A 22,309-nucleotide genomic window follows, 5' to 3' on the forward strand; every position below is an offset into this window, starting at 1 on the left:
CGGCAGCGGTCCAAGGTCGTCGGCGGCTAACCTGAACCTGCAGGTCTGCCTCCCGAGGGACTGTGGAAGGCGTCGGTAGAGAAAGTGGGCTGCAGCATTCTGTTGCTGCCAGTGGTGTCTGGAAGGGTTTGGGATCAGGTGAGTCGGGTTCTGGGCTTGTATTCACGGCCTGTGGGGTCTGTGAAACAGGAGCATGCGTGAAGGACCGTAATTGGGATTTTATTTAGATTCGGCCTTAGAGACTTATGGGAGTTAATGATGAGGCCTTTGGCAATCTGTGATTAACAGTCTGAAGAAATCATTGACCGAAGGTCCGACTCTCTCAGGGTTTGGATCGCTCTGCTTGTGGGGCTCCGTGGTTGGGAACTGTGATGAAAGTTTGTATCAGTGAACGCGGTGTCTCGTCCTGGTTAACCTGCGACTCTGTTAGAGACACCCGGGTTAGGGGCTGTCTCTTCTGGTTTCTTGGTCATGTTTGGAGTTTAATCTGGCATTTAGACGGCCTGGTGGGGGCTCTCAGTATTTGAGGAGGTCTGGGGTCCTTGAGAATCCGTAGGCTCAGGGTCGAATGCCGGAAACAGACTTGAAGGCTGCATTTCCCCAGTTAATTCGAGTACAATCCTCTCCTTGTAGTAAGTCCTCAAGGTCCCTACTAAAAACTTTGGCTCCCCGCATCACCACTGTTCTCACCGTCCTCACAAAATTCAGTGTGGTTGATCTAGTTATAAATTTACTGTTTTTAATGTAGTTTAATATAGTTTCCGTTCCTCTTGTCCCAAAGTTTACTATACTTTTGGATATTTCCGCTTAGGGTCATTCTTACTCAAGTAAAAGCTTCTTCCTTACCCTATATTCTGTTCTGCAGTGCGAATTTTTTTAATAGGCGGTTTTATATCAAAGATTTTTTTAAAACATTTGAGATTATCTGTGTAAGCATGATAGGTGACTGTATCACTTAATTTCTCTGTTCTCAACACATTTGCATGTGAGATATTTATACTTTTTAAAAATAGTCCCAGTAGTGTCAACTTAGGTTGGTGAACCACTGGCATGGTATCTGGAATCAAATGTATTCATTAATGGAGGTAGTGTTGACATACAGTATTCAGAAATATTCGATTATAATTTCATTAACCCATTTTGATTTTCTGATTACTTTCTGATTCTACCACTCCACTTAAAAATTTATGGCGCCTTCCCCCCCCCCCCCCCCCCCACACACCCTGAGATTTCTGGCTACTTTTATTTCTTGGTGAACTCTTTTCCTTGACCTTTTTTGGAAATTTCAGTTAATGGGTTCTTTTTTGTTTGTTTGGTTGGTTTGGTTTTTTTTTTTTTTTTTGGTTTGGTTTTTTTTACTGTAGTAAAGGAAGTCTTTTTTTATTGTAGTTTTATTTGCTGTAAAATTCACCAAGTATAAATATACATTTCAGTACTTTGAATTTCTAGAGTTGCATGGTTCAATTTTAAAACATTGCTATCACCCCAGAAATTTTCCTTGATCTCTGTGCACTCAAGTTTCCACTCCTATATACTCATGAAAGTATCAACACCATGAAGACAGTGAACATACCTGTCACCTTGAGAAGTTTCATTGTGTTCCTTTTTAATCTCTGCCTGTCATATTCCGCACACCTCCCCAAGCAACCACCACTCTATTCTACATTACAATAGGTTACTTTATATTTTTAAAAACATTTATGTAAATTGAATCCTACATTGTACATTCATTTTCATTCTAACTTGTTTCATCAGCATTCAGTTCAGTTCAGTTGCACAGTCGTGTCCAACTCTTTGTCACCCCATGGACTGCAGCACGCCAGGCCTTCCTGTCCGTCACCAACTCCCAGAGTTTACTCAAACTCGTGTCCATTGAGTCGGTGATGCCATCCAACCATCTCATCCTCTGTTGTCCCCTTCTGCTCCTGCCTTCAATCTTGCCCGGCATCAGGGTCTTTTCAAATGAGTCAGTTCTTTGCATCAAGTGCCCAAAGCATTGGAGTTTCAGCTTTAGCATCAGTCCTTCCAATGAATATTCAGGACTGATTTCCTCTAGGATAAACGGGTTGGATCCAAGGGACCCTCAAGAGTCTTCTCCAACACCACAGTTCAAAACCATCAATTCTTCCGTGCTCAGCTTTCTTTATAATCCAATTCACATCCATACATAACTACTGGAAAAACCATAGCCTTGACAAGACAGACCTTTGTTGGCAAAGTAATGTCTCTGCTTTTTAATATGCTGTCTAGGTTGGTCATAACTTTTCTTCCAAGGAGTAAGCATCTTTTAATTTCATGGCTGCAGTCACTGCAGTGATTTTGGAGCCCAAAAAATAAAGTCAGCCACTGTTTCCACTGTTTCCCCATCTGTTTGCCATGAAGTGATGGGACCAGATGCCATGATCTTTGTTTTCTGAATGTTGAGCTTTAAGCCAACTTTTTCACTCTCCTCTTTCACTTTCATCAAGAGGCTCTTTAGTTCTTTGCTTTCTGCCATAAGGGTGGTGTCATCTGCATATCTGAGGTTATTGATATTTCTCCCGGCAATCTTGATTCCAGCTTGTGCTTCTTCCAGCCCAGCGTTTCTCATGATGTACTCTGCATATAAGTTAAATAAGCAGGGTGACAGTATACAGCCTTGACATACTCCTTTCCCTATTTGGAACCAGTCTGTTGTCCCATGTCCAGTTCTAACTGTTGCTTCCTGACCTGCATACAGGCTTCTCAAGAGGCAGGTCAGGTGGTCTGGTATTCCCATCTCTTTCAGAATTTTCCACAGTTTATTGTGATCCACATAGTCAAAGGCTTTGGCATAGTCAATAAAGCAGAAATAGATGTTTTTCTCGAACTCTCTTGCTTTTTCGATGATCCAGTGGATGTTGGGAATTTGATCTCTGGTTCCTCTGCCTTTTCTAAAACCAGCTTGAACATCTGGAATTTCACAGTTCACATATTGCTGAAGCCTGGCTTGGAGAATTTTGAGCATTACTTTACTAGCGTGTGAGATGAGTGCAATTGTGCAGTAGTTTGAGCATTCTTTGGCATTGTCTTTCTGTGGGATTGGAATGAAAACGGACCTTTTCCAGTCCTGTGGCCACTGCTGAGTTTTCCAAATTTGCTGGCATATTGAGTGCAGCACTTTCACAGCATCATCTTTCAGGATTTGAAACAGCTCAACTGGAATCTATCACATCCACTAGCTTTGTTCGTAGTGATGCTTTCTAAGGCCCACTTGACTTCACATTCCAGGATGTCTGGCTCTAGGTGAGTGATCACACCATCGTGATTATCTGGGTCGTGAAGATCTTTTTTGTACAGTTCTTCTGTGTATTCTTGCCATCTCTTAATATCTTTTGCTTCTGTTAGGTCCATACCATTTCTGTCCTTTATTGTGCCCATTTTTGCATGAAATGTTCCCTTGGTATCTCTAATTTTCTTGAAGAGATCTCTAGTCTTTCCCATTCTGTTGTTTTCCTCTATTTCTTTCCCATTCTGTTGTTTTCCTCTATTTCTTTGCATTGATCGCCGAGGAAGGCTTTCTTATCTCTCCTGGCTATTCTTTGAAACTCTGCATTCAGATGGAAATATCTTTCCTTTTCTCCTTTGCTTTTAGCTTCTCTTCTTTTCACAGCTATTTGTAAGGCCTCCTCAGACAACCATTTTGCCTTTTTGCATTTCTTTTCCTTGGGGATGGTCTTGATCCCTGTCTCCTGTACAATGTCATGAACCTCTGTCCATAGTTTGTTAGGCTCTCTGTCTATCAGATCTAGTCCCTTAAATTTATTTCTCACTTCCACTGTATATTCATAAGGGATTTGATTTAGGTCATACCTGAATGATCTAGTGGTTATCCCTACCTTTTTCCTACCTTATTGCCAAACTCAGTTTAAGTCTGAGTTTGGCAATAAGGAGTTCATGATCTGAGCCACAGTCAGCTCCTGGTCTTGTTTTTGCTGACTGTATAGAGCTTCTCCATCTTTGGCTGCAAAGAATATAATCAATCTGATTTTGGTGTTGACCATCTGGTGATGTCCGTGTGTAGAGTCTTCTATTGTGTTGTTGAAAGAGGGTGTTTGCTATGACCAGTGCATTCTCTTGGCAAAACTCTATTAGCCTTTGTCCTGCTTCATTCCATACTCCAAGGCCAAATTTGCCTGTTACTCCAGGTGTTTCTGACTTCCTACTTTTGCATTCCAGTCCCCTATAATGAAAAGGAGATCTTTTTTGGGTGTTAGTTCTAAAGGTCTTGTAGGTCTTCATAGAACCCTTCAACTTCGGCTTCTTCGGTGTTATTGGTTGGGGCATAGGCTTGGATTACTGTGATATTGAATGGTTTGCCTTGGAAACAAACAGAGATCATTCTGTCGTTTTTGAGATTGCATCCAAGTACTGCATTTCGGACTCTTTTGTTGACTATGATGGCTACTCCATTTCTTCTAAGGGATCCTGCCCACAGTAGTAGATATAATGGTCATCTGAGTTAAATTCACCCATTCCAGTCCATTTTAGTTCGCTGATTCCTAGAATGTCGACATTCACTCTTGCCGTCTCCTGTTTGACCACTTCCAATTTGCCTTGATTCATGGACCTAACATTCCAGGTTCGTATGCAATATTGCTCTTTACAGCATCAGACCTTGCTTCTATCACCAGTCTCATCCACAACTGGGTGTTATTTTTGCTTTGGCTCCATCCCTTCATTATTTCTGGAGTTATTTCTCCACTGATCTCCAGTAGCATATTGGGCACCTACCAACCTGGGGAGTTCCTCTTTCAGTATCCTATCATTTTGCCTTCTCATACTGTTCATGGGGTTCTCAAGGCAGTAAATCAAAAGAAGGTCTCAAGATTGTAAAGATCTTATCAGACCCACTCTCACAATTTGCATTTTAAGATAATGGGATTAGAACTAACAATAGAAAGGTCTTACCAGACCCACTGCCATAACATACATTTTAAGATGACAGGATCAGTCAGAAGACTCAAGAAGGAGAAACATGTCCTCAAGCAGGATACATTGTTATACTGACTAAGACAAAGCAATATAGAAAAAAACATTTGTCCTTTTCTTCTCCTTCAGAACTCCAGACCCCTCTCTCCTCCTCTGGGACCCTGGACTTCCTATCAACCTACCTAGGAATTGACTCTCTCATATGGATCCAAGTTCTTTTCTTTTTGATATAAATGTCTGCTTGTTCCAGAAAACATTTGTTGAAAAGGCTTTTCTCCACTCTATTGTCTTTGCTCCTTTTTAAAAATGTCAGTTGGCCATGTATATGTGGGTCTTTTCTGAACTCTATTCTGCTCCACCCATTTGTCTACATTGACATGGATATCACCCTGTCTTGATTACTGTAGCTTGATATAAATTCTTGAAGTCAGGTAGTGTCAACCCACCAACTTTATTCTTTTTCACAGGGTTTTTTTTTTTTTTTTTCTGTTCTAGACCTTTTACACTGCTGTTTGTCTTTAAAGATCAGGCTGTCAGTTTCTACAGAAAAACTTCTGAAATTATAAATAGAATTGTATTTTTTAAAACTAAATGACCTCATATAATGAGACAGGAAATATTCTCTGCAATTCTATTCATGAATGACCTATTGAATGTATATAATGCATTTCACATATAAAATCAGTTATTGGAATTGTTTTTCATTTGAGACTATGATGAAGAATGTTGCTACATACATGCAGGTACAAGTTGGAAATGTTTTCATTTCTGTTAGATTCCTCTGAGTAGAATGACTGCTTCCTAAGTTTGTGTTTTACAAAGTTTCAAAGGTGCCTATGCCAGTTTACCATTATTGTATGAGAGTTCTAATTTCTCCTCATTCTCATCAGCATTTACAATTATTAGTCTTTTTATTACCGTCATTCTAGTTGGCATGTAGTAGAATTTCCCCATCATCTTAGTTTCCCTAGTGACAAATAACATTGATCATCTTTTCATGTGTTTATAGACATTCATAGGTCTTCTTTAGTGTAATATCCAAGTCTTTCCCCCTTTTTTTTTTCTATCCAAGAAAATGATTTTATTTTTCCATTTGTCCAAGTCTTCTTTTGTGTCCTTCATTAGTGTGTATTCTAAAGTTTTGTTCCTATTTTTCCACATGTATTACTTAGTATTGGTTAGTGTTTAGTTCAGTCGCTCAGACGTGTCTGACTATTTGCGACCCCATGAATCGCAGCACGCCAGGCCTCCCTGTCCATCACCAACTCCCGGAGTCTACCCAAACCCATATCTGTCAAGTTGGTGATGCCATCCAGCCATCTCATCCTCTGTTGTCCCTTTCTTCTCCTGTCCCCAGTCCTTCCCAGCATTAGGGTCTTTTCCAGTCAGTCAACTCTTCGCATGAAGTGGCCAAAGTATTAGAGTTTCAGCTTCAACATCAGTCCTTCCAGTGAACACCCAGGACTGACCTCCTTTAGGTTGGACCGGTTGGATCTTCTTGCAGTCCAAGGGACTCTCAAAAGACTCTTCTTCAAGGGACTCTTCTCCAACACCACAGTTCAAAAGCATCAGTTCTTCGGGGCTCAGCTTTCTTCACCGTCCAACTCTCACATCCATACATGACTACTGGAAAAACCATAGCCTTGACTAAACGGACCTTTGTTGGCAATGTAATGTCTCTGCTTTTAAATATGCTATCCAGGTTGCATAACTTTCCTTCCTAGGAGTAAGCGTCTTTTAATTTCATGGCTGAAATCACCATCTGTAGTGATTTTGGAGCCCAAAAACATAAAGTCAGCTACTGTTTCCCCATCTATTTGCCATGAAGTGATGGGACCAGATGCCATGATCTTAGTTTTCTGAATGTTGAGCTTTAAGCCAACTTTTTCACTCTCCTCCTTCACTTTCATCAAGAGGCTTTTTACTTCCTCTTCACTTTCTGCCATAAGGGTGGTGTCGTCTGCATATCTGAGCTTATTGATGTTTCTCCTGGCAATCTTGATTCTAGCTTGTGCTTCTTCCAGCCCAGAGTTCTCATGATGTACTCTGCATATAAGTTAAATAAGCAGGGTGACAATATACAGCCTTGATGGACTCCTTTTCCTGTTTGGAATCAGTCTGTTGTTCCATGTCTGTTTTTAACTGTTGCTTCCTGACCTGCATACAGGTTTCTCAAGAGACAGGTCAGGTGGTCTGGTATTCCCATCTCTTTCAGAATTTTCCACAGTTTATTGTGATCCACACAGTCAAAGGCTTTGGCATAGTCAATAAAGCAGAAATAGATGTTTTTCTCGAACTCTCTTGCTTTTTCTATGATCCAGCGGAGGTTGGGAATTTGATCTCTGGTTCCTCTGCCTTTTCTAAAACCAGCTTGAACATCTGGAATTTCACAGTTCACATATTGCTGAAGCCTGGCTTGGAGAATTTTGAGCATTACTTTACTAGCGTGTGAGATGAGTGCAATTGTGCAGTAGTTTGAGCATTCTTTGGCATTGTCTTTCTGTGGGATTGGAATGAAAACGGACCTTTTCCAGTCCTGTGGCCACTGCTGAGTTTTCCAAATTTGCTGGCATATTGAGTGCAGCACTTTCACAGCATCATCTTTTAAGATTTGAAATAGCTCAACTGGAATTCTATCACCTCCACTAGCTTTGTTCCTAGTGATGCTTCCTAAGGCCCACTTGACTTCACATTTCAGGATGTCTGGCTCTAGGTGAGTGATCACACCATTGTGATTATCTGGGTCCTGAAGATCTTTTTTGTACAGTTCTTCTGTGTCTTCTTGCCACCTCTTCTTAATATCTTCTGCTTCTGTTAGGTCCATACCATTTCTGTCCTTTATTGAGCCCATCTTTGCATGAAATGTTCCCTTGGTATCTCTAATTTTCTTGAAGAGATTCTTGATTAGTGTTAGATATTTTTAAATGGCATCATCATCTACTTTACACTCTAATGGTTCAGATCATATACATAACAACATCTACTAATTATTTCTGCGTATTAAGTTTTCTATTCCAATGCCTTACCAAATTATCTCACTTTATAGTAGTTCCTCAGTTGATTTTCTTAGGTTTTCCATATATACAATTTATATCATCTATCAATAGCAATATTTATTATACCCCAATTATTTCTCTTTTATCTAACATAGTCTATGGGTCCCAGAATATAAATTCCATAAATTCAGATACTTTTGTTACTTTGTTATCTGCTTTGTTGCAAAGAAGGACATGAAATAGTGCTTGGCACAGAGTATATGCCCACTAAATATTTGAATTAAATGAACTGCATAGTCTAGCAACTCCAGTATAATGCTCAGTAACAGTACTGAGAGCGGGCACCTGTTCTTGTTCTTGACTTCAGTGGGAATGTCTGATTCAAATGTATTATTATTTAATTTTAAGTAAGTATCTACCTATTCCTATTCTTTTGAGCATTTTTATCTGAAATGGTTTTTCTAAAAATTAACTTATTTATTTTAATTGGAGGCTAATTACTTTACAATGTTGTGGTGGTTTTTGCCATACATCGATAGGAATCAGCCATGGGTGTACATGTGTCCCCGTCCTGAACCCACCTGCCTCTGCATCCCATCTCTGGGTTGTCCCAGTGCACCAGCTCTGAGTGCCCTGTTTCATGCATCGAACTTGGACTGGTGATCTGTTTCACATGTGGTAATATACAGGTTTCAATGCTAGTCTCTCAATATCCCACCCTCACCTTCCCCCACAGAGTCCAAAAATCTGTTCTTTATATCTGTGTCTCTTTTGCTGTCTTGCATATAGGGTCGTCATTACTATCTAAATTCCATATATATGTGTTAATATACTGTATTGGTGTTTTTCTTTCTGACTTACTTTGCTTTGTATAATAGTCTCCAGTTTCATCCACCTCATTAGAACAGATTCAAATGTGTTCTTTTTAATGGCTGAGTAATATTCCATTGTGTATTCGTATGTACCACAGGTTTCTTATCCATTCATCTGCTGATGGACATCTAGGTTGCTTCCATGTCCTGCCTATTGTAAACAGTGCTGCGATGAACGTTGGGGTACACGTGCATCTTTCAATTCTGGTTTCCTCGGTGTGTATGCCGAGCAGTGGGATTGCTGGGTCATATGGCAGTTCTATTTTCCAGTTTTTTTAGGAATCTCCACACTGTTCTCCACACCCTCTCCAGCATTTATTGTTTGTAGACTTTTTGATAGCAGCCATTTTGACCAGTGTGAGATGGTACTTCATTGTGGTTTTGATTTGCATTTCTCTGATAATGAATGATGTTGAGCATCTTTTCATGTGTTTGTTAGCCATCTGTATGTCTTGTCTGGAGAAATGTCTGTTTAGTTCTTTGACCCATTTTTTGATTGGGTCGTTTTTTTTTCTGGTATTGAGCTGCATGAGCTGTTTGTATATTTTGGGGATTAATTCTTTGTCAGTTGCTTCATTTGCCATTTTTTTCTCCCATTCTGAAGGCTGTCTCTTCACTTTGCTTATAGTTTCCTTTGTTTTGTAGTTTCCTTCTTTCAAGGAAACTATACAAGTCTTTCCCCTTTTCTAAAAAAAGGTTGTTTGCTTAACAAACTGAGTTTTTTGAGTTGTTTGTATATTGTGCATAGAAGTCCTTTATCAGATACATGGTTTGCAAGTTTTCTTTCTCAACTTGTAGCTTACCTTTTCCTTTAGCTTTATAGTGTCTTTTGATGTGCAAAAGGTAATACAAATCCAGTTTACCAGTTGTCTTCTTTTATTGTTTGCTGATTTGGTGTTGTATAAGACTTCTCTGCCTAACCCAAGGTCATGAGAAATTCCTCATGTGTTTTCTGAAGACTGTGTGTATATAGATACAGATAGATAAGGATATGACTTCATTTTTTAAGAGCAGTTTTAGATTCCCAGCAACATTGAGTGGGAAGTGCAGTAGGGATACTGAGAGAGTCAGTTCCTAGGCAGGTTGATAAGAAGTCCAGGGTTCCCCCACCAGACACCCACTGACCCTGAGGAGGAGAAAGGGGTCTGGGGCTCTCAAGGAGAAAAGGACAAATGTTTTTTTCTACATTGCTTTGTCTTAGTCAATATAACAATGTTTATATTGAAACAATCAGGGATATGTTTCTCCTTAAAAGAACCTTCTGACTAATCTTGTTATCTTAAGATGTATGTTGTGGGAGTGGGTCTGGTAAAAGTATAAAAGGCCTTAATAAGACTAGCTAGGGGTTACTCTCCATCCTCCTTCCGGTGTCTATGTCAGAAGCTTTCTCTCTGCCTTTTCAGACTTGAATAAAACTGCTACACAAACTGCTACTCTTGAGTGATCAAGCCTGGTCCCTGGTCCTGAAGCTAAATCTTCTTCAGAGATCACGAATCCGACACTGTTCACCGTTAGCTGTGAATACCATACCTCTGTGCCCCAACATATGCAGCCTTCCCCACTGTCAGCTTCCTGCCCCAGAGTGGTGAATTTGTTACAGTCAATTTACATACTGACTCATCACTCAAAATAAATAATTCGCATTAGGGTTCACTCGGTGTTATATGTTGTTTGTGTCTTGACAGATGTAAAATGACCCTTTAGTGTTATACAGAATAATTGTGCTGCTCTAAAAAGCCCTCTGGATTCTGCTTGTTCATCCTACCTTTCCCTCCAACTCTTGGCAACCACTGATCTTTTTACTGTCTCCTTAGCTTTGCCTTTTCCAGAATGTCATTTACAGTAATTGGAATTGTATAGTGAATAGCCTCTTTAGATTGGCTTCTTTCACTTAATAATAGATATTTTAGGCCCTTCCTTGTTTTTTCATGGTTTGATAGCTGATTTCTTAGTGCTAAATAATGTTCATTCATTGGATGGATAAGTCTGCTGTATATACCTATGATCTGGTTTCTGTCCAGACATAAATTTTCAGAGTATATATATAGTTTTGTAAGAAACTGCCAAACTGTCTACCAGAGTGGCTGTAACATTTTGCCTTCCCATAAGCAATAAATCTGTTGCTTCCTGTATTTGGTGTAGTCATTATTTTGAATTTTGGTTATTCTACTAGGTAGGTAATGAATGGTATCTCATTGTTCTTTAATTTGTTATCCCTAATACATATGATGTAATTTCCCAAATTACACATGTTTTCATTTGCTTATTTGCTATCTGTGTATCTTCTTTGGTAAGGTGTCAATTCAGGTCTTTTGCCTATCTTTGTGTTTTCTTATTGTTGAGTTTTTAAGAGTTCTTTATATATTTTGGATAGCAGTCCTTTTTCAGATATGTCTTTTGCAAATATTTTCTCCCAGCCTGTGGCTTGTTTCTCAATTTCTGGAAGTAGTTTGTATTTTTAGCTATTACATTTAAATTTATTATCTATTATTATTTAATTGGAATTGGATATTCAGTTGTTCCAGTATATTTGTTGGAAAGACCATCTTTTTCCTCATTGCTTTAATCTTGCACCTTTGCTGAAAATCATCTGACTGTGATGTTGTTACCATTCAGTGGCTAAGAAGTGTCCAACTCTTTGCAACCCCGTGGGCTATAGCCCACCAGACTCCTGTGTCCTCCAGTAGCTCCTGGAGTTTGCTCACATTCATGTCCATTGAGTTGGTGATGCTGTCTAACCATCTCATCCTCTGTCACCCCCTACTCCTTTTGCCTTCAGTCTTTCCCAGCATCGGGGTCTTTTCCAATGAGTCTTCACATCAGGTGGCTAAAGTATTGGAGCTTCAGCAACAGTCCTTCCAATGAATATTCAGGGTTGATTTCCTTTAGGATTGACTTTGATAGCTTTGATCTCCTAGCTGTCCAAGGGACTCTCAAGAGTCTTTCCCAGCACCACAATTCGTAAGTATCAATTCTTTGGCACTCAGTGCTCTTTAATTTATGTAGTCCAACTCTCACATCCTTACATGACTATGGGAAGACCACAGCTTTGACTATACAGACCTTTGTTGGCAACGTGATGTCTCTGATTTTTAATATGCTAAATTTGTCATAGCTTTTCTTTCAAGGGCAAGCGTCTTTTAATTTCATGGCTGCAGTCAGCATCTGCAGTGATTTTGGAGCCCAAGAAAAGAAAATCTGTCACTGCTTCCACTTTTCCCCCTTCTATTTGTCCTAAAGTGGTGGGACCGGGTGCCATGATCTTAGTTGTTTTAATTTTGAGTGAAAAAGCCAGCTTTTTCACTCTTCTTTTTCACCCTCATCAAGAGGCTCTTTAGTTCCTCTTCCCTTTCTGCCATTAGAGTGGTATCATCTGCACATCTGAAGTTGTTGATATTTCTCCTAGCAATCTTGATTCCAGCTTGTGGTTCATCCAGCCTGGCATTTATTACCATGGCTTTAAAGTAAACGTTGAACTAAATTAGTATAAACATTCACCATAATTAGCATAGCATATTCTAATTCACACCATAAGCATTCACCACATGATTAGTATAGACTGTATGGCCCTAGCCTCTCAGGTAAGCAAAGCCATTCTTAATCAGGCCTGACATTCTGAGGGCTTAGAGGTTTCTTCCCAGAAACTAAGGGCAAAGCTCAACCTCTGTTGGGCAAGGTTAATCCTTTTAATACACAAAGAGAAGTAAGACAACCTTAAAGATCAACTTTGTGCTATCCTCTTCAAACTGAGATATGTGCGCCCAATGAGCATATAATTTTTGGAGTGGTGCAAGGGTACACATGCATTTTAAAGATGGAGTGTCCAGATTCTTGGAACCTTCTGTGTGTTCTCTTCCATAAACTTGATCTGCCCTGAGCTTTCTTCAGGCTCTGAGGCATCATGCTCCGCTTATGCTTTCCCTCTTCCCCTTTAATAGTCATGCCACTTCCTCTTTACAAAAGAAAGCCATACCTTTCACACATTGTTTTTTGCCTCAGATTATGAAAGCCTCTAGGTTATCAAATAAAGGAACAGCTGGAAATACTGAGGTCCCTTGTTTAAGGATAAGTGCATATTGACAGTGACAGTGTTTGGGCTGAGAGGAAATGTACACTCAAAGTCAGTTTGCTTTTCAACCCACAGGTCCAGGCTCCCCAGGAAAAAGAGTGATCAAGTCAAGGAATGAGGGAAGAAAGAGGAGGTTCTTGGAGTTGGGATATCATCGTTCCAGGGGACATCTTTAAGTGAATGCCAAGATTTCTGTCTTTAAGAATTACACGGTAAATGCAGAAGAGACAGAAATCAGAATCCATGTTACTTACTATTTCCTGAGCACAGAAGAAGATGATCAAGGCCCAGGTGACTTTTGGTTTGTTATATCTTTCCTTTATTGTCTAATGGATTTGTGGTAAGCTGAGAAAAAATAACAGCTCAACTATACGAAGTATAAATTGGGGATGATTGGGTTCTGGGTAGAAATTAATTTGGACTCTGAATTCAGAATCAGGACAAAGTGAATCAGGAATATATTGTTCATAGGGATCACATCAGATGACTAGTATTGGAAGACACTTTGTGTTATCTTAGCAGACATCGCAACCAGAAAAACGTGAAAAGCTCCATGATATGTGTTGACTATGAGGAGAGAGCAGATCAGCTCTTTGGGGGATTCAGTGGTTTATGTCACTTAAGTAAATGGAGTGATACTCCTAACAACATTGGTGACTCTGAGGGGCTCCCTACTGGCCTGGTACCAATCACGCATCTAAAAGAAAGATGAATGCAGTTTACTGAAGAGCATTATCTATATAGCTATATAAAATTCCATGAGTTTCATAATCATACTCAAGAAAGCGAGTTGTAAGATAAGAACTAGGGATGTAATGAACAACATGATGGCTATAGCTAACACTGCTGTTTGACATATAGGAAAGTTGTTAAGAGCAAATCCTAAGAGTTCTCATCACAGGGAGAAAAGCTTTTTCCTTTTCTTTTTGTTATATCTACACAAGAGAAGATAGATGTTGACTGAACCTGTTGTGATAATGATTTCACAATATATGTAAATCATATCATGCTTTACATCTTAAATTTACACAGTGATATATGCCAGTTATTTCTCAATAAAACAGCCATTAGAGTTTGATAGAAGTAAAATATTTAACCTTTGAAATGAGAAAATAACATAATCCAACCTATGTCTTGGTGAACAGGGGTGGAGATTCACTCTGAGTTTTAGAAATAGATTCAGCATGAAATATGCAAGCTTCACTGATAATAGCTCAGTACTTCTTGACCATGATCCAGAGGCTCAGCTGGACTCGAATGCACTTCTGAGTTCACTTACATGGTAATTGGCAGAATTCATTTCCAGAACTCAAATGAGATCCTTAGTTTCTATCTATCTGCTTGTGTAAGACCACTATGAGTTCCTTATCACATGGACCTCCCAACTTGACATCTTCTTTCATCAAAGTCATCAACAGACAGATTCTGTTAGCAAGATGGAAATCATATATATAGCCTAATTTAAAAATGCATGTCTTGATTTTCCTGGTGGTTCAGAGGTTAAGACTCCACGCTTCCATTGCAGGGGGGCGTGGGTTCAAGTGCTGGTCAGGGAACTAAAATCCCACATACTATGCAGACCAAAAAAAAATTAAAATTGGTATCACAGCGCTTTTGTTGTATTTTTTTTAGAAGCAATTTAGCTCATGCTCAAGGGAAGGGTATCTCATGGAGGCGTGAGTACCTAGTGTGTGGTAAGGAATTTGGCTGACTTTTGTCCCTAATTTCTGGGAGGTAACCTCTACAGCCTTGGAATTACCCATTTGTTAGGAGTGTCTTGTTTTTCATCCCAGACCACTGCAGCCACACTTTATGCTATGAGGTGACTCATGTGGGCCCTAGATGATTTGTGATAATAAGACAATTCAAGGTAAGGGCTGTCCATGCCCCAAAGACCAGCCATGTGATTCGAGGGTTGTGGCTTTCAGCCATGTTTGTTAGTCTGGGCAGGAATGGGGAAGGATCTGGGTTCAGCCATGTGGTCAGTGATTCAGTAAATCATGCATATATAAGGGAGCCTCAATAAAAATTCTGGACACTGGACTTTAGGTGAGCTTCCTTGGTTGGCAGTACTCCTGAGTACTATCACATGGTGTGGCTGGGAGGAGAGAATGGGGCCCAGGACTCTATGAGAGTCCTGTGTTTCAAGTGGCCTCCATGTCTGACTTTTTTGGCACAAAAATCAGAACTTTGAAGATATTATTCCATGCTTTTTGAGTTCTGTTGTAGGTCATCTATCTTTTGTGTCTGGATGCTTTTATAGTTCCCTTTCGTATTTTGTGTATTATAGTTTTAGTCTGATGTCCCTACCTAGAGATTTCCTGCTTGGAATTTGTTGGCATTCCTGAGCCTGGGGTTTGGAGAATTTAATCAGTTTTGAAAATTTTCACCTTTAGATCTTGGGATACTGCTTCATTACTGTGTTTTTTCTTTGTTTTTGTTTTCAAATCTTCCTAATCAACTAATTTTTTTTCTTTGCTACAGATGTATCTTTTATAGTTTCTGCTATTTTTTATATGTATTAAAAACATTATCTTGTAAATTTCAGATGTGGAGTCTGTTCAGAGTTGATTCTTATGTTGGCTATGACGTTTCATGGTAATGTAGGACTGTTTTATTTGTCCTGATGTAATTTGCATATTATGCAAATGGGTAGGTGCTAAAATATATACATAGAAAGATAGGATTTTGCTTGTAAGTGAAATGTATTTGAGAAAAGTATATTGATGCAGGAGGTATGGTGAAAACTAGAATAACTTCTCTCATGTTTCTTCCATATTGATGAAAGGAATTCACATCATACAAGACTTTATTGTTACAGGAATTGCTGACACTGGAAGATGTGGCTGTGGAGTTCAACTGGGAGGAGTGGCAGCTCCTGGATTCTGCTCAGAAAGACCTATACTGGGATGTGATGTTGGAGAACTATAACAACTTGGTGTCACTGGGTAAGGATGACTCCCAATGTCATTTATGAGGTGCCGAATCACTGGACTTTTCTCCTTCACCTAATGAAAGCTTTGTAGTTCCTGTGGTCTTCCAAAGAGTTAGATTTTCTGTTGCCTTTCTGGCTCCAAAGAGGTGTAATCTCCTATACCCTGCAAGAGAACATTTACTTTGCATACAAGAAATTTTGTCTCTAAAATGCAGTGTTTGGCAGGGGTGGAGGTAAGGGAGGGTGGGAGGAAGGCTTAAGAGAAAGGGGGTATGTATGTATCCACATAGGTGATTCACGGTGTACAGCAGAAACTAATACAACATTGTAAAGCAATTATACTCCAGTTAAAAAAGTAGAATCCAATAAAATGTAATATGCTTAATAGGAATCCAATAAAGTTAAAAATTCAGTAAATTTTAAATAAATAAAATGCAGTATTTTCCCGTCGTGACATACCATACCCCAGATCTTGCATCTAAGTCCTCTATCATTTCTCACAATCAGGATATCAGGGTACCAAACCAGATATGCTCTCCAAGTTGGAACATGGAAAAGAACCATGCATAATAGAAAATGAAATGCAGAATAGAATTTGTCCAGGTGAGTGAGTTAGAATCAGCAAGGGAAGTGACCATCAAAGTCATATTTCAGGTCCTTCTAGAGGAGTCACAGCTGTGAGGGTGACTGAGGAGCCCCCTAAACAGCTGTTCCCCATATTTATCTCTCCAGATGAGAACTGTTTCTGGGTATTTAGCTTTAAATATATTCCTTGTCTCTTTCTGGATCTGATATTCATTTACTTCTTCATACATCTTTATAATTTTATACTGGGATTACAAGGTAGATAATAAGAGCACCCCACACACCATCTCATTTTTTAAGTGCTTTCATCCCATACCAGTCTCATGAAATAATTTGTCATTTCCTTTTTTCTTAGGAATCGGGAAAGGTGACAGTTATTTGCCAGAGCACTCTAGAAACCAAAGATTTCTGAAGAGCATGCAACAGTACAGTGAACAGAATGCATTTAGAAAGGGTGTTCATCTGAGCAAAACACATTTCACCCTAATTCAAGATCGTATATTTGACTTACATAGAAAAGCTTTGGAATCGAGCTTAAGCTTAGTTAACCAGAAGAGAAGCTATGGAATAAAGAACCCTGTGGGGTTTAATGGAGATGAGAAATCCTTTCCACATAGTGATCGTGGACAGTTGTATTCTGGAATTATATTTCCTGAAAGTACAGAACAAATCAGCACTCAATTCCAAGTCCTTAAGCATCAAAGGACTCACAAAATAGAGAAATCTCTAGCCTCTGTTGAAAGTGAGAAGCCATGCAGCAGGAATTCTCAGCTTATTTCTCGTGAGAGTGTTCATACTGGAGAGAAAACCAGTGGGTGTGATCCATGTGAGAAATCCTTCTCCAGAAATGTCACATTAACTAAACATCAGAAAACTCAAACACAAGACACACTCCACTTAACCAGTGAGCCCAGAAAAGGCTGTACTGTGAAGAGCAGCTCCCCTGTACATCACCAAACCTGCACAGGAGAGAAAGCCTACGTGTGCAGTGAGTGTGGAAAAGGCTTCACTATGAAGCGCTATCTGATTGCACATCAGCAAACTCATAGTGGAGAGAAACCTTATGTATGCGGTGAATGTGGAAAAGGCTTCTCCGGGAAGAGTAATCTCACTGTGCATCAGCGCACCCACACGGGGGAGAAACCCTATGTATGTAGTGAGTGTGGGAAAGGCTTCACCATGAAGCGCTATCTTGCTGTACACCAGCGAACTCATACCGGAGAGAGACCATATTTGTGCAGTGAATGTGGGAAAGATTTCGCTGTGAAGAGTAATCTCACAGTACACCTGCGATCTCACACAGGGGAGAAATCTTACATATGCGGTGAATGTGGGAAAGGCTTCACCGTGAAGAGTAATCTCATGGTACACCAGCGAACTCACACGGGAGAGAAATCTTACCGGTGTAACGAATGTGGAAAAGGCTTCACCACAAAACTCACTCTCGTTATACACCAACGAACTCACACAGGAGAGAAACCCTATGAGTGCAATGAGTGTGGTAAAGCCTTCAGTCAGAAGATATGCCTCATACAACATGAGAGGTGTCACACAGGAAAGACTCCCTTTGTATGTACTGAGTGTGGAAAATCCTATTCCCACAAATATGGTCTCATTACCCATCAGAGAATTCACATAGGAGAGAAACCCTATGAGTGTGATGAATGTGGAAAAGCCTTCACCACAAAGTCAGTACTCAATGTCCATCAAAGGACTCACACAGGAGAGAGACCGTATGGGTGCAGTGATTGTGAGAAAGCCTTCTCCCACTTGTCAAACCTTGTGAAACATAAGAAAATGCACATTAGAGAAGTGGGTAGATCCAGTCAAGTTGGAGATGCCTTTAACAGAGCATCCCAGATCATTACTTATGAGTGAACCACAGCCCTATTAATGCAATGATTGGGGAAATGCCTTCTGTGACAGCTAAGATTTTAAACATCAGTATTTCTAGCTAAGCAGAATGTAATCATGGGATGACCTGTTATCAGATGGGGGACCATGAGGAGATGAAAGGATTTGCCCAAGAGATAAACCCAGTGAATATCGTGAATGCAGTAGTGCCTTAATGATCCTACCTCACATTTTCTGTTGGTGAAAATATGTTGGAAAAGCTCTTGATATGTTCAGTGTGGATATGCCTTGGGAAAAACTTTTTGACTTCATTAGATGTCTGAAAAGTATATATTCCATACACACTTGGACATATTCTGTAAATGCAGAGATTAGAGAAGTCATCAGTGGGAAGATAGACTTTATTATCAGGGATTGTCATTGATCATCAGTGAACTCATTGTAGAAATATGATTTAGAAAAGAAAAAAGAAATATGATGACCATGGGAATGTCTTTACCCAGAAAGAAGACCTCAATGAGTGTCAGAGGTCACACTGGAGAAATAATTTTTAAGAAGACAGTATATATTGCAAGATTTCAGTGAAGCATTCTGCCTCATCATTTGTCAGGGAATCATATAGAAATTAAAACTTTGAAGAACATGCTAAAGGTAGAGTACCTTTAGTTAAATATCAGTGGGCTTACAAAGGAATGAATTTTTATGAAAATGATAAATGTTTGAGTGCTTTTTGTTACAAATGTAACCTCATCAGATGATGCACCCGAGTCATGTTTCTGATTGCCTCGTGCATAATTCCATAGTTTTGTGATTTTTTTTTAATGTGGACCATCTCCCAACTCTTATTGAATTTGCTACAGTATTGCTTCTGTTTTATGTTTTTGGTTTTTTGCAAGGGATGTGAGATCTTAGCTCCCCAATCAGGGATCAAACCCACATGCCCTACATTGGAAGGCAAAGTCTTAACCACTGAACCACCAGGGAAGTTCCAGTAATTCCATAGTTTTAAATAAAAGTTGTTTGCTTTTCTTATCACTGATTTTTAGGTAGGCAAGTGTGTTCTGTGCCTACCCCCATATGTGATTAGTTCTTTTCTTTGGCTCCAAACTAATTATAAGTATACTGAACTTTTTAAAAAAGGAAATGGAATAGGAATACATATTTGCAGCTTGCTTAACTAAGTTTATAAATAAAACCAAATATTTTATAAAACCACCTTCAAAGTTGTTTTTATAGAATGTATAACTTGAAATCATTTTTAACTTATAAGAAAATGCAAAAGTAGTCCAGAGAATTCCCTTGTATCCTTTATGTAACTTACCCTGTTAAAACCATTAACTCTTAACCTCTGGAATTTAGATTTCACTAGATTTTTTACATGAATTTTTAAATAGTTTTTTTGGAATTCTAAGCTGCTTTATTACACATGTAGATTTTGTGTAACTGCTATCTCCAGAACGTAAAACTTTCATCAACACAGACACCCTCATGCTACCTTTTAATGGTTACTCCTTCTATCCAAACCTACCTCCGGCAACCACGTGTCAGTTTTCCATCAATAGAATTTTGTCATTTATGAAATTAATTTTTATAACTGAATCTTAAAACATTATATATGTTGTCTTTATTTATACAAATTTATAATTTTTCATTAAACAGGACCATGTAATCTTTTTTTTTTTTTGTCCCTCAGGAAATTGCTCTTAAGACTTTTTTGAGTTGAATTACTTTATTTTTATTACTGAGTAGTATACATTATTGGGTGTACCAGTTTGTTTATCCATTCACTCTTCAGATAAGTTTGTATTGTTTCCTGGTTTCAACTTGTATAAAGAAAGGTGCTATAAATCTGCATCCAGGGTTTTGGATGGACATAAATTTTCATTCCTCTGTAATAAATATTCAGGTGTATGATTATTAGGACATAAAAAAAGTTGTGTTTAGCTTTAAAAGAAACTACCAGACTCTCTTCCAGAGTGACTATACCATTTTACATTCTCACCAGCAGTGTATGATATCCACTTGTTCCACATCCTCTCTGGCACTTGGTATTTTCAGTATATTTTAGTCATTCTGCTAGCAACACATGATTCAGTTGTTCATCCTTACCAGCATTTGGTATTGTGATATGTTACATTACCCATTCTATTAGGTTTGTAGTCATATCTGATCTTGAGCTTGCATTTCCCTCATGGCTAATGGTGTTCAATCCTGTTATTATTTATTATTGGACTTATAATGATGTTCGTACCATTTGACCACCTTCACCATTTCTGCCCTCCCACCCCTCTCAGCCTCTGGCACACAATCTGTTCTTATTTATAAGTTTGGGTTTTTTGGGGGGGGTTCTACAAATAAAAGAGATCATAGAATATTCAGCTTTCTTGGCCTGATTTATTTAACTTAGTATCCCTCAAGGTTGCAAATGGCAAGATTTCCTTCTTTTTATGGTTGAATTTCTTTATCCATTCATGTGTCAATGAACACTTAAAACTGTTTCCATGTCATGGCTGTTGTAAATAACACTGCTCTGAACATTGATTGTAACATCATATCTTTTCAAATTAGAGTTCTTATTTTTTTCCAGATATATACCCAAATTGCTGAATCTTATGGTACTCCTATTTTTCATTTTTTGAGGAACCTGTGTACTGTTTTCCTTAGTATCTGTACCAATTATAGGCTTCTTCATTATTTTTATGTCTATATAGTGTTCATGAAGATCCATCCCATGATTTATTTAACCAATCACCTACTAATGTACACTCCTATTGGTTTTAGTTACCTTTGACTGTATTACAAACGTACCTCCCTAAAAACTTAATATCTAAAGACAACAAATATTAATTATTAATTCTCTAGTATGTGGATTGAGAGTTAAATTGTCTAGTGTGGGCTGTCCTGACTGGTGGCTACATGATCTAGATGGCTTTTTTCCACATATCTGGAAATATCATCCCTGAAATGGATGGGGTGACTTTTCACATAGTATCTCATCCCATGCCTAGCCTGGGCTCCACTACAATGTGTTAGGAGAGCTCCAAGAGAGTAGAACATGCTTCAGTGAGCAAGTCTTTCTTCCCTCTGCATCAAGCTTGCTATTTTCCCATGGGACACATTGACCAGAGTCACCATGCTAGGGCACTATCCAAAGGTATGAATGCAGAGGTGCAAGAGTAAGTTTATGTAATGATCACAGGTTTTCTTACTTCCTTAAAACTGTCAAAATTGATGCCATAAATATCCTTGTGCATGTTTGTTCTCACAATGATAATTTCTGCTGAATTTCAATTCTTAAAGTTGATTGGTGGCTTTAGGAGAATGAAAAGTTTAAACTGAGCAATTGCAAGTTGTACTCCAAAGACATTTTGTTAATTTTTACACTCTAGATTCAATCTTGCCCCCCTGAAAAGCACCCTGAACATGATACCTAAAATTTATTGGAGTGGTTTTTTTGTTTTGTTTTTTTTGTTTTTTTGTAGCATGGGGTCTTGGTTGTGGCACATGAGGTCTTTTAGTTGTAGCATGCCAATTCTGTAGTTGCATCATGTGGTACTGAGTTCCCTGCCCAGGGATTGAATCATGGGTACCTGCATTGGAAGAACAGAGTCTTAAACACTAGACCATTAGATAAGTCCCTGGTAAGCATTTTTTGAACTAGAACTATGACAAACTTGATAATAACATCTCAATTCATTCAAGGCTGTGGATGTTGGACACCTCTGTTAATTACTATGCAAATGAGAAAAATGAGAGGCTAAGCCTGATCAGTTTGTTCAGTCGCTCAGTCGTGTTGGACTGCAGCATGCCAGGCCTCCCTATCCATCACCAACTCCCAGAGTTTACTCAAAACTCATGTCCATTGAGTCGGTGATGCCATCCAACCATCTCATCCTCTATTGTCCCCTTCTCGTCCTGCCTTCAATCTTTCCCAGCATCAGGGTCTTTTCAAATGAGTCAGCTCTTCGCATCAGGTGGCCAAATACTGGAGTTTCAGCTTCAACATCAGTCCTTCCAATGAGGATCCAGGACTGATATCCTTTAGGAT

The 22,309-nt window shown here is 39.1% G+C and overlaps 1 protein-coding gene across 2 annotated transcripts; it reads left to right on the forward strand.

Moving 5' to 3' along the window:
* On the forward strand, positions 1–20,635 carry ZNF614 (zinc finger protein 614). 2 transcript variants are annotated; one of them, XM_061140044.1, is made up of 5 exons: positions 1–138; positions 12,963–13,178; positions 15,709–15,835; positions 16,330–16,425; positions 16,763–20,635. In XM_061140044.1, the coding sequence occupies exons 2-5, from the start codon at positions 13,164–13,166 to the stop codon at positions 18,283–18,285; spliced, it is 1,761 nt and encodes a 586-aa protein (XP_060996027.1). In that variant the 5' UTR covers positions 1–138; positions 12,963–13,163; the 3' UTR covers positions 18,286–20,635. The 2 variants fall into 2 exon arrangements, with proteins under 2 accessions (XP_060996027.1, XP_060996025.1); XM_061140042.1 differs by lacking the exon at positions 16,330–16,425.
* The last annotated feature ends 1,674 nt before the right edge of the window (positions 20,636–22,309 follow it).

This window comes from Dama dama, chromosome 4 (genome assembly GCF_033118175.1).
Source record: "Dama dama isolate Ldn47 chromosome 4, ASM3311817v1, whole genome shotgun sequence".
NCBI classification, from domain to species: Eukaryota; Metazoa; Chordata; class Mammalia; order Artiodactyla; family Cervidae; genus Dama; species Dama dama.

Bases quoted from the DNA above. Each gene is read 5' to 3' on its own strand.
- ZNF614 (XM_061140044.1), top strand. The intron at 15,836-16,329 runs GTAAGGATGACT...TCTCACAATCAG, and splicing joins TAACAACTTGGTGTCACTGG to GATATCAGGGTACCAAACCA. The intron at 16,426-16,762 runs GTGAGTGAGTTA...CTTTTTTCTTAG, and splicing joins GCAGAATAGAATTTGTCCAG to GAATCGGGAAAGGTGACAGT.